The 18055-nt window shown below is 42.4% G+C and overlaps 1 protein-coding gene across 1 annotated transcript in view; it reads right to left on the bottom strand.

The window, feature by feature from the left end:
• SEPTIN9 (septin 9) overlaps positions 1-18055 on the bottom strand; it is a 207879-nt gene that overhangs the window by 169783 nt on the left and 20041 nt on the right. Inside the window, exon 2 of the mRNA XM_081185392.1 lies at positions 3212-3268. Within this exon, the coding sequence (XP_081041518.1) occupies positions 3212-3268 (57 nt within the window). The remainder of the gene's footprint in view (positions 1-3211; positions 3269-18055) is intronic.

The raw sequence follows: 18055 nt of genomic DNA, 5'->3' as shown, positions 1-18055 counted from the left end.
AGTGGGCGGGCCAAACATCAATTCTTGGCCTAATAAACTGGAAGGAATTAAACTAAGTTTCTGATCCAGCCAGTTGGAAGGAAAGACAAGGTATTTTTTGTACAACACGTCTTCAAAGTGATCACTATAATTTGTGGAGATCCATGTGTAAGAAGTAGGGCTATTGAAAAATTAAGGAGTCTTTGATTGATAATAACCTGCCTTTGAAATTATATATTGAAATGTAACCAGTTTGTATTTTAACAAAACATCAATACAGGTACATTTTTTTGAGGTAGTGAAATACATATGTGATACCTAAGAACTCAATAAAGAAAAGATATCACTCATAGTTCATAAGCAATGCAGGCTTTAATATTTTGCTTTCTTCAGCCATGAAAAATAAATAGGGAGGATTCAACATCGTGTTAAAGCAATCATTCCATCAGGGCAAGCATTTCAGCTTGCCAGGTGGAGTGATCCTCCCTGCCCCATGCACTGTTACTGGGACCTCTCCCGGCCCACCCAGAATCAATTTCTGAGGCCATGAAGGGAGGGGAGACCCACTGAGCAATCAAAAACCCTTGCAGGGCACTTCTGCTGATGGGACTCATTAGTTGACTCCCACTTTTGTCACTAACATCAACATCAGGGATCACCAAACATGGTGCCTCATCAGTTGATGCCATGCTACATCTCCCATCAGCTCCAGCCAGCATGGTCAATGGTGAGGCATGAAGGGAGCTGTAGTCAACAAATATCTGGAAGGAATCAATAAATGCTGAATTTATCTAGTACAGGGAGAAACAAACTAGTTAATCACCAGGTCAACATCTAGCTGAAGATCATCTCGAATGGTACGCTATTCTACCAATGAACTATCCCCTTTTGGAATTTCCACTGAATGTGTGAGGAGCAAGAGGAAGCTCAGTCTATCTAGACTAAAAAAGGGACTGCAAACTTCAACCATTCTAGATTTATCCACTGTCCCTAAAACAACATTATGTCTGGAATGGCTGTTACATTACAATCTGCTTCTCATGCAAAGACTATGATGAACCCCACGTGCGGCAACATTCTGTCAAAGAAGTCAGTGTTGCTTTTCAAAAAATAAGAGAACCACCTGCAGCTTGAATCCATCCAAATGACGTAGTCAGTGGGTATCCATGGGGCATGTTATTCAATGATGCAATGCCCTGTCTGTGCCAGGCTGCCTCTTTTCCAAAGACATGGGCATTGCTCACAATGCATCAAGCAAAAATAATAATAAAAGTACACAAATAAGAATTGCAATTGAAAGGAGATTGAAAACAACAACAACAAATCAGCCAATCAGCCAATGGATCAGTGTGTTTGATGGGTAGGGTTCTGCCTTGTGTCTTCCAGTTCAGGATGCTGTGCACATTTTCTGTTATGGAGATTGATACTTAAGCCCATGTTTGTGTATTTCATTTTTCTGCTCCTTTAAGACAGCTGGCGGTATTATTTCTCTATAGAGAAGGCTTGATGCGGGGGGTGCGCACGGTGGGGAAAATTTGTCAAGATGTTCTTTGGCAAGAGAGAGGGTGAAGAGGGAAGGGAGCCTTAACTCTTAAGAGGTTTTCAAAATGTGCTGCCATTTTCTTTTGCTTTGGGACGGCATCTTTTTGTTTTTGTTTTGATTTTTTTGTTTTGCATTTTTTTCCAGGTTCATCATTTGTTATCTATCCACATACTTACGGTATACACATACTTCATTATACACCTTTAGGCGCCCAGCAAAAACATTCCCTTTTAACCTTTGGTTGATTTGATTGACATCCTATGCCCTTTTAAAATGTGGTTATTTGGAGGGGTGTGTTAGTGGGTGTTTTTTTGATGATATGTATTGTGGTTTTATATTTTGATTTTGTTCTGTGAACCACCATGAGACCTCCAGGTATGGGGCAGTATATAAATGTAAATAAAGAATCAAACCAATAAATAATACTTATCATATGCATTGTTTTTGTAAACCACTTAGAGACTGATGTGGTGTTCAGCAGTATATAAAAATGCAAAATAAGATGATAAAATGAAACTGCTTTCAGACAATTACATTTTCACTGTGTTCAAATTTCATTTTTGCTCCAAAGAACTCAAGGCAGCATGCCATTGAAGAGATCAATGTCATCAAAAGACACTGCCTGGCAGATTGAAATGGCAGTGTTAGACAGCAGACGTTGGGGAGAAGCAGCACAGCCACAAGGGCTGAGAGGCAGAGGTGTGTGTGTGTGTGTGTGTGTGTGTGTGTGTGTGTGTGTGTGTGTGTTATGCAACCTGTCTTGTGTTCTTTACTCTACTTCGATGTCCTCAAGTGCACTGCCCCATTGCCAGTGTCGAAGGCAGCTTTGGCTGGTATGTGTGTGTGTATCTTGTCTTCCCTCCTCAGGCAGCAAAAGGTGTTGGGCTGGCCCTAGTCTCTATACTCAGAGTGCTAAAGCCTTCTAAGGCCACAGCCACACCATACCTTTAAACCCTCCAAAGAATCCTGGGAACTATAGTTTGCTCCTCACAGAGTTACAATGATCAGCAGCCTTAACAAACTGCAGTCTCCAGGATTTGGGCTGGGGCGGGGGAGGGAATGTGCTTTAAATGTACAGTGTGTGCATAGGCTAAGCCAGCCAGCCACTGGTGGAAAAGCAATTCCACAGAAGAAGCATCTTTCAAAGCCTGAGAAGCTCCAAATGGTGATGATAGACGATGTGCTAATGAGCCCAGGAAACACCTGTTTGATAGAGAAAAATTCCACCCACCTGCTTTCTATCAGAGTGAGAATTACTGAGTTGCAATTAGGAGTGTAACACTACATCAAAATCACTTATCAAATATAAACACCCACATGCAATAAACATAATTGTAAGCTGGAGTTATCTAGGACCCATTAAGTGTTTCTGCTGCAGTTCAGGCCCCCAACACATCCCTCATCACGAGAGCTTATGGGGATGATGAAGGTTGCAATTTCCTGCTTATTCTTTCCATATCCATTAAACAACTGGACAACCACACTGTTCCCATTACAAGCTGTTCCTTGGAATAGTTATTATAAGAGCTTTGCTGCATTTTTCTTTAGCGCCTGGTTTACTCTTCTCACTGGGGATGGCAGGCTGGGTCTAATTTGAAATGCAGGCTGCCACTCAGGCATGATCTGTGTAGCTTTTATATCAGAGAGTAGAAGGTCAGAGAGAAAAAGAGAGATATTAATGCAGCTTACTTGGACTTGTCGGGTCACCAAATCTTCGGAGTCTCCCACTGGAGGTCCTTGAGATTCCTACAGTAAAGGAAAAATAGGCATTAGATGCTAAGCAGGTGATGGCAAGAACAAGGTTTGCCAAGGGATCTAGATTTAGCAAACAGGTGTGAACGACTGAACTTCAGATACTTTGCATAAAAACATCACAGCCTGGCTGGATCAGGCCAAAGGCCCATCTGGCAGAGCACCCTGTCCTCACAGTCACCATCCTTGTGTTAGGAATGTACCAACTATAACCCAAAGATCTTGTTTGCCTTTTCACAAGAAACATCAAGAGCTAAAAATGCCAATGGTGAGGCTAAGTTCTCAAGTTTCTGCCTGATTTACTGCAGAAACAAAGACCAGGGGCACATCCAGATTGTCAGAACTAGTAGTTCTCTCAGATAGTGCTATATGTATGCCTTTTATGTAGTAAGAAGCAGCTTGGAAGGGACCTGGGATCATTGCCTTTGGTTGTACTCCCATTTCTAAGAAACAGCAACTTTAGGAAGCAGGGGAGGAATTACTACCATGATTGTATTCCCCCACCCCTGGCAGGGCTCCTGATACTTTAATAACTATGTGATAAGAGATTTGCAGGAACTTAATTCCCACCCTCCCCCAACAAAAATAGCATACGACTATTAAGAAAAGCTCTGCCTGCTAAATCTTTGCTTGTCATTCATATATGACTTTTCAAATAAAGCATACAACAGCCATTAGACACTCTGGGGTAATGTTGGGAATGGGGGGAGGGACAGTGGACTGGCCCCCTGCTGAAAAAGTTTGCTGACTAAGTCTTAGATCAGGGGTCAGCAAACTTTTTCAGCAGGGGGCCAGTCCACTGTCCCTCAGACCTTGTGGGCGGGCCGGACTATATTTTTTTTTTGGGGGGGGGGAAATGAATGAATTCCTATGCCCCACAAATAACCCAGAGATGCATTTTAAATAAAAGGACACATTCTACTCATGTAAAAACACGCTGATTCTGGGACCATCCGCGGGCTGGATTTAGAGGGCAATTGGGCCAGATCCGGCCCCCGGGCCTTACTTTGCCTACCCATGTCTTAGATACACCTTCATCACATCTCAAAAAGAGTTGTGTGTCATCAGGATAGAGACAGAACAAGCAGCAAACACAATGAAACTAGACAAAGATGATGACGATTCCTGTTGACAGGTCTGCTTGGAAAAAGTGACTCATGCCCTATATGTCTGCATGACTCTGTATGTGCCATGTGGCTTCCTTCGTTAAGTAAGTATTATTGTCATTATAAGGATTATTACATTGAAATATGAAGTGTGACCAAACAATTTACCTGTTCTAAAGGAGACTAAAGTCAATCTGAAACTACTAACACTGGTGTAGTTGGGGTTCTATTATAATTGAAAAACAGTACTTTCTCCACTGACTTGGCTGTAGCTCTTTAAGGGGCCTGCAGCCCTAAAAATGTAGCTCCATTAACTGTCATGGACTGGTTGGACACAGAGGAATGGTGGGAGGAACTAGCAGGGGAACCACCAAGGGAAGAAGGCTCAGAGCCTGGGGAGTGGTGGTGATGGGACAATGATGAGTGGTCACAGGGAGAAGAAGGAGAAGTTTGGGAAGAGGAGGTGTCAGAAGCTGAGTAGGTAACAGGGCTTAGTGAGCTAGGAGAGTCTGTGACAGAGAGAAGTTCAGAATCAGAGGCAGAAGCTGAAGCAGGAGGATGTGCGGAGGCCAAGAGGCAGAGATGAGTCAGGCTGGTGAAGAGTCGTGGGTGTCTTCCTCTCCTGCTGCAACAAGTTCCCCTTCCTCATTGTCTTGAAGAACCAGAAGAGGCATGAAAAGGTTGGAGCAAAAGTTGGCGATGTGCAGATGCAGTCTCCGATTGCTTGTTGTGTTGGGGGGAACCCTAGAGAGAAGAGGACTTAGGCAGTTGTAGAGAGGTGGGGACCTTCAGACTCAACAACTGCTTCATGGGGGTAAGAGCTGCCAGAGATGAGTTGCTGTACTCATTAAACCTGACACTCCTGTGCAAATGAAGAGTTAACTAATAAAGAGTTAACTCCAACTTGTACAGTGTGATTTACTGCTGCCTCACTCCTGACATTTACTTACAGTGCCAAAGACTAAACCGATGGTGTCCTACAATATATTGATCTATGACCCCATCATGTCCATGAATGCTCAGAAGCCAAAGGGAAGGGCTCAAAATGGCTCCTAGTAGTCGACAGGAAGGCAGCCATTTGTTGTCTCCAGAGCACCCAGCCCTCCCTTGAAGCTAATATTCTCTGCGCTCCTGCTCATCTTGTCTGTTTCCTTCACCAACCATCCTTCCCCTCAGTGCTCACAAAAGCTAATCAACATTATTTTGAATTCTAGATTTTGAAAGCAAATTGTTTCGAATTAGCAGGCATTTTTGCATTTTGCAGAATTTTGCAGGCTTTGGCATTGATCGTAATAGCTAAAATGCCTTCAAATTCTGTTGGGAAAGCACTGTAGCAAACCAAATGAAGGTGTATGGCAAGGGGAGGAGACAAACGTAAGAACTGTTCTTCTAAACTGCAGCTCCTTTCCCACTTCCACTCTCCATTGAAATGGAACAACTCAAAAATTAAAAGATGGGCCATCCAAGAACATTCCACTGCGTGACTATATCCCGGCTATGCTAAATTATAGTCTTTGGGGTGGTTAGCCATTTTGTGGCTGGACAATATTCCTTGAGACTTTATGGCATCTGGTTTGGCAAGCCTCACCCAATTTTCCACGATTCAATAATGCTGATAACAGACTCCCTCTTTCCTGGACACTTTTCTTCAATTCCAAGCAGTCTGGCCTTCTGTAACTCCTTCCATCTTGAATTTCCCTCCCCACTGACCCTTCCCATTTTACTTTGGCCAGTTCAAGCAAGAAATTAAAAATTGAAAAGAAATGCAAATTCAGGTCACACCATCCCAAATTTCCTTACACGGCAAGATCCAGGAAAACAGCAGGTAATTACAGCACAAAATTCCCACAATTATCCAGGCTAGCAGGGCTGCAAATGGATATTTTCTGCAAGCAATTAACACATAAATGTGCACTAAACTTCCACTAGGTTGTATTAGTTTACCAGAAGTGGTTTTTAATGATGTGTGAAATATCGCATAAAATACAAAAATTATCAGGTAAGGAAGCATTCTGAAAATGGAGTGAAGTGCTGTTTCAGTGCAGCCTTCATTGCATTTCATCCCAAACATAGTGTGTGAAATATTTCACTTCAGGGAATAGTTATCAGAATGGAAGATCTTTGGGCCCTTCCCTCTCTAACAATTCCTCAATTAATTAAAAAACAAACAAACCTGACCAGGCCTGCCTCCGTGCTTTTAACAGGAGGTTGGTCTTAAGCATTCAATCTGTAAAACGTAACTCCATGCCATGAAAAGCATAATCATTTGCTAATGGCCACAGGTCAAGCTGCTTCTTCAAGGGACAGCTTAAGGGGATAGTGGAAAATGTGGGGCAATCAGCCTTATATAACCAACATGCTTAGCTCTAATCAATGCATGAAGGGGTTAAGACCACAGAGTAAACTGTCCTGCCATGCTTAGGTAGGTCACTTCCCTTCACCTTGGGAGGCAAAGTTATGAAGCCTTTGTCCTTTTCATTTCCACCAAGTGAACCCTACCAGTAAGGGGGTCTAAGGTGGATGCTTCAAGCTTAGACTATGAGGTTTAAGCAATCCATCTTTGTGTTTCTATACAAACAATTTAAAAACATTTACCATTTTGGAACCTAAGTTATACTGCCTGTCTCTTTCTGTGCTAAGGAACGTGGAGAACTTTGGAAGCAACTTAGAAAGAGGATATTTTAAAGGTCCAACAGCCTATATTTCCATGCTTTACTTTGCTGCATGTTTTGTAATTTTAAATCTCTGCTAGGGTTCTCTCCTCAAAGAGTACTTGCTCCAAACCTGATTCAGAGTCAGGGCTACCATTTCCCCCACTTCATTAAATTTATATAACACTTAATTGCAATTGTCTCCAAGCCGTGTATAGGTAACTCAAAACAATGGGTCCAGATCTTATTTACTGGGTGTTGACTAACTGGAATATGCAACTATTGCTTACAAAAATGGCTTGTCCAATCTAGAACACTCCTGATCCAGAAGGGGACTCTGCACAATTTTTTTATACTGTTCTCACCTACTGGGGGGGGCACCCCTTGTCTGCTTTTTGGCCCTCAGGATGGAGTTTACTGTACATCACCTTCAGGGCAAACAGCAACTGGTGGTGAGAGAGGGGGACTTCAGTGGGTAACTGGTGCAAGTCCTCTATCCAGACTAAGAGCACATTTCAGATCTTAGCCCCACATAGCTGCTTTTCCTTCAAAATAAAAGGTGACTGGCTTCAGCATATTTTGTTTTGTTTTTAAGGATGAAGATGGTAATGTGAAAAGGAAAGGACCTAAGTGATTAGCCTGTTGATGTTCATCTGGCTGCATCTTGCCTCCCTTGCAATAGTTCAAACAAGCCCTCCCCTTTATTAGCACTAAAATTAAACCAACAAGAGGAATATGCAAAGCCACAGCTGCTTTCCAGCTTTAATCAGAAACACTCATTGAAAAATGTATGGTTTCCCAGCCTCTGTGTAAAGGAACCACTTGCCAAATATAAGCCAAGCGCAGCTGTGCTGAAAACACAAGCCATGTGTATGAGCGCTTTGTGCTTCTCTCTGCCTCAAATATGCCTGGCAGCAACGCGGTGCATACAGCTCAGGGAGAGAAAAGGTGTTTCTGCAGTTGGCTCTTCAGATTGGCAACTCCAGCATGACTTGCTACACAGCTGACAGTCATAAGAACATGATTGTAAGACGAGCTGGGCTAGATCAGGGCAACAGCCCATCGAGTCCAGCATCCTGTTCTTACAGTTGCTAACCAGATGCCCGTGAGAAGCTTGTGAAGCTGGCCAGGGGTACAACAAGTCCATTTGCTGGCTGACTGACAAGGTTGCAGGGCCAGGCATTGGTGCTGCAAACTTAGGGTATACAGTGGTACCTCAGGTTAAGAACTTAATTCGTTCCGGAGGTCCGTTCTTAACCTGAAACTGTTCTTAACCTGAAGCACCACTTTAGCTAATGCGGTCTCCTGCTGCCACCGGAGCACGATTTCTGTTCTCATCCTGAAGCAAAGTTCTTAACCTGAGGTGCTATTTCTGGATTAGTGGAGTTTGTAACCTGAAGCGTATGTAACCCGAGGTACCACTGTACTATAATCTTTCTTCTCTTGATTTTAAGCAAAGAATAATTGTAGCCCTGAATGACCACAATCCTGCAGGCTCCCCTAGATTAATGTCAAGGGCTCAGAAGGGCCTCTCCCCCCGCTCTGAGTCTCCAAAATTGAAGAACTTGGGTTCCATCTCTGTTCCTACTTCATGACTGGCTTTCTACCACCATGTCACAGTATGTAGTAATTAAGACTGGGGGATTTTGGCGTGTAAATTTGGCTCCCTGCAGCAAAGAATGGGATTTTCCATGGAAAATATGTTTGCTGTTCCAGATCTGCTGATATTTGGGTGGCAGGATGAAGAGGAGAAGGCACAGTCTATGCAGTACAGATACAGCTATGCTGCACTTGTACAAAGGGTTCTGGCAGGTTGTACAGGCCATATACTGCTAGAGTCCGCTGAATGGGGCAGATCACCCCTTTGCCACTGCCTTCTAGTGGAATGTGGGTGAAACTACAAAGGATGGAAGGAAGAAATCAGCAAGCATGTTGGTAGTGGATGTTCACATATTACTACATGAATAATCTGAAAAGCCGTCTCTGGCTGGTAAAAAAATAATAATAATCTACCTTGTTTTAGGGGCAGACTTGAAACAATGAGATACTAGTGGGGGTTAGGCTCAACTTAATTATTCTCATCCACCCTCCCCCATGCATCATACAAAACCTCCAGTTACAGGCTTTCAAGAGCTCTTGAAGAGAAGCACATAATATTTTGAAGATTTCAAAGTAGCATACAAAGGCATGAATGAAACTAATTCACAATACCTATAAATACAACTTATAACCAACAAATAAACGTAACAAAATACTACATGACCAAAGTCTGGGGATAAAATGTTTTGAGATGAAACATGTCCTGTTGTGTTTTTCAAACAAAAACTGGTTCAGGGAAGCAGACTCCTTCTGACATCATAGCTTTGGTTTGGTTTTGGGACATTTGACTACCCTGAGTTGTACTGGAATATAGCTTAGGGTGGAGAAACACTCCCCCAAGTCGTGTGTGTGTGTGTGTGTGTGTGTGTGTGTGTGTGTGTGTGTGTGTGTTTTAATGGGCCTGGATGAAGTTAAAAAACAGTTCCTTCCAGCGTGAAGATTCAGGTTTCAGTTCTTAAAACACACACACAATTTGATCTTATTTTCCATGCACACTGAACTCTGTGATTAATCCAAGGTTTATCCATCTGATCTTGAAGCTATGGTTACTGTTTACATACATTTCTGAATAAGTGGTGCCATGCAAAGTCAGCCTTTGAGGTCACTCAGGTTCTATCAAGTAGGGGAGCTTCTTGAAAAAGCAAACTCTAATGCTTTCGTGTCATTAATCTTTCAGTGGAGTGTGTACTAGGCATGAATAAACCTGCCAATTTAAGTTTCTCTGTTTCTATTTCTCATTTTTCCCAATCTTAAATTCAATTTAAATTCATTTCTGAATCAGCTTGCAATTTAAAAAAAAATTAGGGTTTTAGTGCAAATTTCTCCTAATGCATACATTTCTGCAAAGCAATTCCCCCAAATATAATGCATTTCTGTTTCTTCATGAATATGTGCATTTTTATACATGCATTACCCCAGTATATACATTTTTGTGCACATTACTTGGCAGGACAGCTGCACTGAAAAAAATTCAGAGATGTATGTATTTCAATGGATGACTGTATTTCAGATTGTGTATTGTTTTGGAAAGTGTGTGTTAGGTAGCTTAAATGCAAATTGATTCAATTCCCCCCAGTACCACGATCCCTGGTGTGCACAGCATTCTGAAGAATCAATCCTGACTCCAGCTAAACTCCAAAGCTTGTTGATTTAATCCCAGATGCATGGATCAATGGAACCCCTTGATCAAAAAAGCTCTAACAGAATATTCTGGAAGTAAGCAGAGGAAGAAAATGGCTACATACTCAAATGTTCCTGCAAACACTTCAATGGGAAAAAACTGCACCTGAAGGCGTATACCCCACACTTGACATCCCAGAAGAGTAATCAGATCCTATTACATTTGCCAAGAAGGTACAGCCTTCCCAGATACGTGGGAGAGAATGTTCATTCACATATATTAATGAATTTAACAAAACCTCCCTAAAAACAATCTATTTCCAAATGTTAAGGAAGGCACACAACAAATTGCAAAAATTAAATACTCAAGCCAGTTTAACTAAAATCAGGCTGCAGCCAGTCTGTGCAGCAAAATCCATTTTGAAGGAGGAAAGCTGAATTTTAAACCTAAGGTCTAGCATTCCCCTGGAACTCTCAACAGCCCTCAGACTCCCTCTGCTGTCCTGTGCCTCGTTTTTCTCAACCCTGCCCCACCCGCAGCACTGTTTATGGAGGGAGAGCTGCCTTCTGTATGAAAGCTATTTTATTCATGCAGCTGAAACCCTCCTTAGTTTTTTGAGAGCTTTCTGACACAAAACAGCAATGTGTTTCTTAAAAGCAATGTGTTGGTTTTTGTGTGTGTGTGTTTTAAAGAGGTCTTTACTCCACATTTCTGCCATTGCATTTTAAACAGATGATTGTATTTTTCAGCTGCAGACTTTCCCCTTGTGGCCCTTTGCTTCTTTCCTGCTCTGATTTCAAACACGCTCCACTCTCTGTTTTTTATTTTAAAGACTCACCTTTCCCTGCATCCCCCAAACCTTCAACTGATGCTGCAGCATTAATCAACAGCTGCTGCAGTTTCTATGTAGTAACCTGTCACATGAGGATATATGCCTAAACTGCTGTCCCCTTGCTGCCCCATTAGTCAGGCTCCAAAAGGCAAATGTTGGATTTTCCCAGGGGATGATTTATTAAGAGGAGACCATCAGCAGCTCCCACTTTCACCCCTGTTCAAACGTCTCCCTTGCTTACTGCTCATCATTCATAGAAAAAGGGTCTGGGGGAAATCAAGAGCAGCACTGACATGGTGCAAACTTGGATCCTACCACAAGCCAGAGCAATTTCAAGTGTAACGTGCATTTAACCTTCATCAGGTATTCCACTAAAGCCATCTTTCAGTTACCAAAACCTGTTCAAGAGATTCCAATAATTTTAGGAGGCATTTCACACACACACACACACACACACACACACACACACACACACACACTCCTGGGCGTGTGTAGTCTGTGAATCAACAGCTTCAATTCAGGTCCCCTTACATGACTTAAATAAAAGGAACTACATTTATAAGCTATGCTAGAATTCACACTTAGAAAAAGAAAAGAGGCTAATGGCAATTATAGCTTCCACAACCAATCTCATAGAGAGAAATCACACACGGAGAGATTAAGGTCAACACCTTTTGCTAAGGGTCCACACATACACCTAGATCCTTCTGATACAATTGCTCTTTCTGATGGGGGTTGTCCATGTTTGTGAATATTAAGAAAAGCTCTGATGGATCAGATGAAAGGCCCATCAAGTCCAGCATCCTGTCCTCACAGTGGCCACCCAGATGCCAATGGCAAACCCACAAACAAGAAACGAGGGCTATAGTTCTCTTCCTGCTTGCCGGTTTCCTACAAGGATCTGGGGGGCAGCTGTGAGAACAGAATACTAGACTAGATGGACCATTGGTCTGATCCAGTAGGCCCTTCTTATTCCCTCAGGGTGCCTAAACTAGTTGAGCCTTTGTTCCAGTTCAGGTCCAATGGCTCTACTTAAGTTCTTCTAGATAATTTCCTGCTCTTTTAGATATGTGTGACTAGAAGCATTTCAATTGTGGCTGCATCAATATTGATATAAAGGCATCACAATATTGACTACTCACTATCTGGCCATGTTAGTTTCAAGTTGCTAGGCAATTGTCAAGAATGTGCAAATTGTAGACAATGTGAATGTTGTCCGAAATAGTTCTGAGTGGTGTTTCTTTATTATTATTTTTATTATTGCTATGTTATTAGCAAGTAAGCCAAGAATCACTAAAGTTACATGCTGGGCATTTGCCATTAAAAGTCTGAACCAGCTGCTCAGTTTAGCAACCTTTACATGTCTCATCTTATATCAGCACAGCTGGGCACTAACAAACTAGAAAGCAAGACAGTAATTGCATGAAAGTGTGGGCAGCTCACCTGCAAACAAACAGAAGCACAACACAGAGTTTCCCCACTTTATTACAAAGATTGCCTACTTCTGCTCTAAAATTACCATGCAGGAAAACCACTGGGCACCCAAAGACCCATGTCTGAACTAAAGTATAGGGTAAGGCAAACTTGAACCTACCATTTTTTCCGCTTAGCCTTACAGATTTTTAACAACAAAAGCTTCAAAAATGTGGAAAGTCTACTGCTGGAGGAGAAACAAAACGAAGTCAACTAAAAGGGAAGAGCAATAGCTCTGTGGAAGAACATCTGCTTCACATGCAGAGGGTCCCAGGTTCAATCCCTGCCAACTCTAAGGAGGACAGCCTCCCTGTCTGAAACCCGGGAAAGCTGCCGCTGGACAATACTGAACTAGGTGGACCAGTGGTCTGTCTCTATGTAAGGCAGCTTTCAGTGGTTCTAAAACAATTAAGAAATAAATTTGGTGTTACTGAATATTGTCTACCTTCCACATCCTAGGGAGGCATATTCAGAACGAGCCTTCAGTTCAGCAAGCAGTTATCTGGCTATGGCTAAGTGCATTCAGTCACCACAAAGACAATTCTCCCAAGGATGGTTTGGAAACTCAAGCTTATGTGCTTCCTCCTGCCATTTTAGGTTCCTTCTTCTGGCAAACTATGGTTAAAACCATGTCTCCAAACCACAGTTTGAAACCAGGGTGCAAATAGAGGCTTGGAACGCAAATAGTGTCTTTGGATAGCAAATGGTGTCTTTGGGAGACAAAGATTTCAACTCCTTCTCTCCACCCCCACAACAATCTGGAGGCTACCCAGTTTTCCCTGTGGCTACTATTTACATAATGAAGTGTGTATGTTCATTGCATTCACATAATCAATACCACATGAGTTTCTGTCCTTCGACCAACAAAAAAGATGGAGCCAGTGGGGAGGTCAGACATTCCCAATTGGTGGTTCCTGCATCTTGGATTTCCCCACAACCCAGTGGTCAACATGAGAGGTGCTATGTGCTGTTAGTGGCCACCCACTTCTGCACCGTGTGTGTCTATGAGGTTACCATGATGTCGTCATGACATTCCTGGAGTCACCCCGTGGTGATTGTTACCTTCACTGATGATATGGGGCTATCATCAATAAGCATCCCTTGGGTGGGTGGCAGCAGAGTTGCCACAGACTTTGTTAGAGGGCCTTTCAGTATTACTGTCCTGCTTTGTGTTCTGCTTTGCTTCAGTGAACGCACCTGATTGTCACCAAATTATGGTGTTGTCGAGCTTATGTAGCAGCCTCAAGCAATAGCAGAACCCTAGGAAGCAGCTTGTGAGTTACTATGCTAAATACTTTCCTGGAATGAAACAGAGATAAATTGTACTGCTTTAATTCACAAAGCCATAATATGTGTGCTGGAAGAAATCAGGCTTCTTATCTCATTCCTGCTCTTTAAGCAATCATGCACCAGAGCTTTTGAAGACTATTGAGATTATTGTACAATAATCCTTGCAGAGGGGGAGGGATAAAAAGGCAGTGGGAAGGTTATCTATGCAGGCAACTGATAAGCAAATCCATGCTCACACCTCACATATTAAGAAGCAGCCTCCCTACCCCAGCAAGACACCATAGATAATATATGTGCTAGATACCAAGCAACATACAAGGATTTAACTGACATGTGGCAAAAGCAATGGGAACCAGACGATTTAACCAGGAAATTCCAAGTTCAGACATTGAGAATAATGGAAAACAAAGAGTGATCTTCCTGCAACCCTCTCTTCAATCTATAAAATCAATGGAACATCCTAGCACTCACATATCATGCTAGTTAGTTTCATTCGCTGGAAGATGGGGTAGAAGGATTGGTGGAAACAGAACTATGTTTTTCTGTAGATATTAACATCAACAAGCAGTTTGGATGCTCTTACACTAATTGCTTCCTATATATGGAGCAGAAAAAAGAATGGACTCTAAGAATAAAGCTGGGGTTTCATATTGTCTCAAATGATCAGGCTCCAGAAACCAGATGGAACCATCCACGAAGAGTCTGGAAGGCAGTCTGGGGATCCCTTCTGTTTTGTGGAGAGACTGGCTCTGCAAATGCTCTATCCCAAACTAGGGTGGAATCTACACACAAATTAAAAAATACTGTGAAAATGCTTTTTTTAAAAAACGTTTTGAAAAATACATTGACTTTTGCATAGCTCACTGTCTCCGTCTAATGTCACATTTGTATATTAAACTTTACAACACATTTAAAACGTTTTATTTGCAGCTGTATAGCTGAGCCCCAGGACTGCCTATTACAACCTATTTGCCAGATACCTTAAGCTTAACCTCATCTCCCCCACAGGACCCAAAGAGGTAGAGAAGGATCAAGAGTTCACTTAAAGGCAGTATAGCCATTATACAACCATTTTTCTCACTTGTGGAAATAACATAACAAGGTAACAGGCCCCAGGATGACCCCAGGTAGATTGTCACTGTAGCCTTATCAGCCCAAACTACTTGCATGCCACCCATGGGAGCTTTGCATATAATTCAGGAGCAGAATGCTAGATGAAAACCCATGTATCTCATGGAAAGACTCACTTGCAAACAGGTTAAACCCCAAATTGTGAAGCATGCCTTGGCTCAAAAGAGGGCTGTCTGCTACCCAACCCTTAAATACTTGCTGTCATTACCAATAGTGTAATTTCTTGCTTTTCTGATCTGACGCTACACTTCATCCTAAAAACATGATAGAAACATAGGAACCTTATACAGAGTCGAACCATTGGGTCCATTCTGTTTCAGTATTGTCTACAATGACTGGCAGTGGCTCCCCAGGATTTCAGATAGGGAGTTTCTTCCAGCCCTGCCTAAAGATGCCAGGCATTGAACCTGGGAACTTCTGCATGCAAGGAAGATGCTCTTCCACTGAGCTACATCCTTTCCTAAGCCTTTATTCCCCAACACCACATGTTTTGGCCTTGGGTATTATCAACATAACAAGAACCTTCAATGAAATATATATGTTTTCCCCAAACACACACACACACACACACACACACACACACACACGTATAAAAATATGGGAAAGCTCTTGATTTTCCCCTTTCCAAAGAACAGTACCACAGAATGAGGAGAGCAGTGGAGGGAGAGGAGGAAGGAAAGTACTCTTGCCAACTATTTAGTCTCTCCAGATTTAATTTTTTTTAACAGGGTAACAAATTAAAATCAGGAAAGGCACATGTTACTTTGATTCCCAGAAGAGAGGAAAACTGGATCCAGTTTGGTGGAAAATGTTTTAGATCAGACAGCTGCATCATCTAAGAACAAAAACCAGTCCTGCTCCTACCCACTCAGCCTTTCCTCCTCTACTTCACCAAAACTGTCTCAAGTCACCCCTTTCTTAACATCTTGCAAATCAAAACCAGACAAGAGCTTACATTTGGAAACAAACACCTTGGCTTATATGGAAAGGGATGAAGGATGCTTTCTTGGGGAGTATCAGCCTCCAGAAAATCCAAGCATCTTGCTAAATTATACTGAAAAGCCTCGATGGGCCTTCTGAGCTCATCGAGAGTTGTTATCTTTTTCGTAGTCTTGAAGTATGTGAAAAAAGCTAGGGAGATCTACCACCACCCTCAGATGATTTTGTCTCTTTTCCCCCTCTGCTTTAATTATGAACCTAAAATGGCTATAAGGGCTGAGAGACAGGAGTGCAGTCAGGACCAAAGTCCTTTCCTGTGTAAGCATTTCAAGTGTGCCATATTATGTTTAAAATGCATTGCACCACACGAGTTGTCCCATTTGCATGCAATGTTAGCATATCCAGTGCACCCACCTCAGCAACTGGTCATGCAAATTCTATAAGCAAGTGGGCCACCCCATGTGGTCAGTTCATTCATACATCATATGGCACATGAGGAACCCTTATGTGGGCAACCACTTTACCAGTGACTGAAAACCCTGTTGATTTCAGTCGTAAGCTTGAATGGTAGACCCTTCCACACAGGAACTTTCTGCACTTCTTAGTGTTTTCGTGTGGAAAATAAATTCTCGTCCTCCCCCCACCCCCAAATTAGAAGGTATGAAGGTTGCTTGGGATACCATGCACCAACATTGCTCCTTCCTTGGGCAGATTGCATTGCCTACCCTCAACCCATGACCCTCACTCTCAAGGCAGCAATGTGGGTATCCAATGTTGTTGTTTACTTATGGAAATCAGTTGTGCTGTCGCAGTGCAATTGAGCCTGGTACTGGGGGGCAGAGACCCTCTTATCATGGATCTCGGGAAACTGAAGTGCTATCAGGACCAAGCCACATGTGGTATTAATCGTGCGAATTGAGTTAATGGAGTGAATTCACATTTCTGTTGTATAAAAAGCAGCCAAAGGAAAAACAACTTGAGCAGCTTAGGAGGAGGTTTGGGTGGGGGGGATTGTGAATCAGTGGAGACCTCCCTTGAAATTAGTGCTGCTGCGCCAGAGTTTGCATTCCACTTTTTTTTTTTAATTCATTTTGGCATTTCAAGGGAAGGTTAGGCAAAAGATTGGGTTAATCATCAGGACAGCAAAATCTCAGGATATTCAGGTGGGGATAAGATTACCTTTAAACAATTTCACTACTACTTCAAGTGGAGGCCAGGCTTCCCCCAGCAGCCTGGGGTGCATTCCCTTCTAATTTGGCACTACCAAATTTTCTAGCGGGCATCTTGCCCTTGAAGGTAGTAACACAGAATTCCCTCTATATGGGGGGCAGTAAAATGTATTAAATGCAGCATGTAATACATATTATCAGGAGTCAAAACTCTCATTTAGGGTGTCTCTCTCAGTTTACATTACAAAGGCCTTGAACCAAACAAGCTACCATATTTTTTGCTCTATAAGACGCCCCAGACCATAAGACGCACCTAGTTTTTGGAGGAGGAAAACAAGAAAAAAAATATTCTGAATCTCAGAAACCAGAACAACAAGAGGGATCGCTGCGCAGTGAAAGCAGCAACCCCTCTTGCTGTTCTGGCTTCTGGGCTAGCTGCGCAGCCTGCATTCGCTCCATAAGATGCACACACATTTCCCCTTACTTTTTAGGAGGGAAAAAGTGAGTCTTATAGAGCAAAAAATACAGTATGTGCCGTATGCTGTTTACAATCACAGATTTGCTTACTTGCATGACTCAGTCTTGAAGTAGCATTCATTGCAGTAAAATATAAAACCTCCTTCTGCAAATGGGAAATATCCCGGATAGGCTATCATTATTTACAGAAGATAGCTGTCATTTAAAACAAGGTGTGGGGGGGGAACCCTCTTGGTCTATTATTCCCTTCAGGTGTTATCACATCTTCCCCTTTTCTAACCCCACAATTTTGGCCCAAGCAAAATGTTATAAAAGATCCTGTGCTCTTTTAATATGCAAGTAAATTTGCCATGGGTCTCATGCATCCAGAGGAGATACCATAAATCACACAAACTTGTCTTATATACCCCCTGTCTTGGCTTCCCAGCATTTGCTATTAAACATGGGAAGTCTGGGTCACTTCCTGAACTTGGTGACTAGATGCTTTGAGGCT

This window comes from Podarcis bocagei (assembly GCF_964188305.1).
Source record: "Podarcis bocagei genome assembly, chromosome: 2".
Lineage (NCBI taxonomy): Eukaryota > Metazoa > Chordata > Lepidosauria > Squamata > Lacertidae > Podarcis > Podarcis bocagei.
This window is presented reverse-complemented; position numbering and strand designations above follow the sequence as displayed.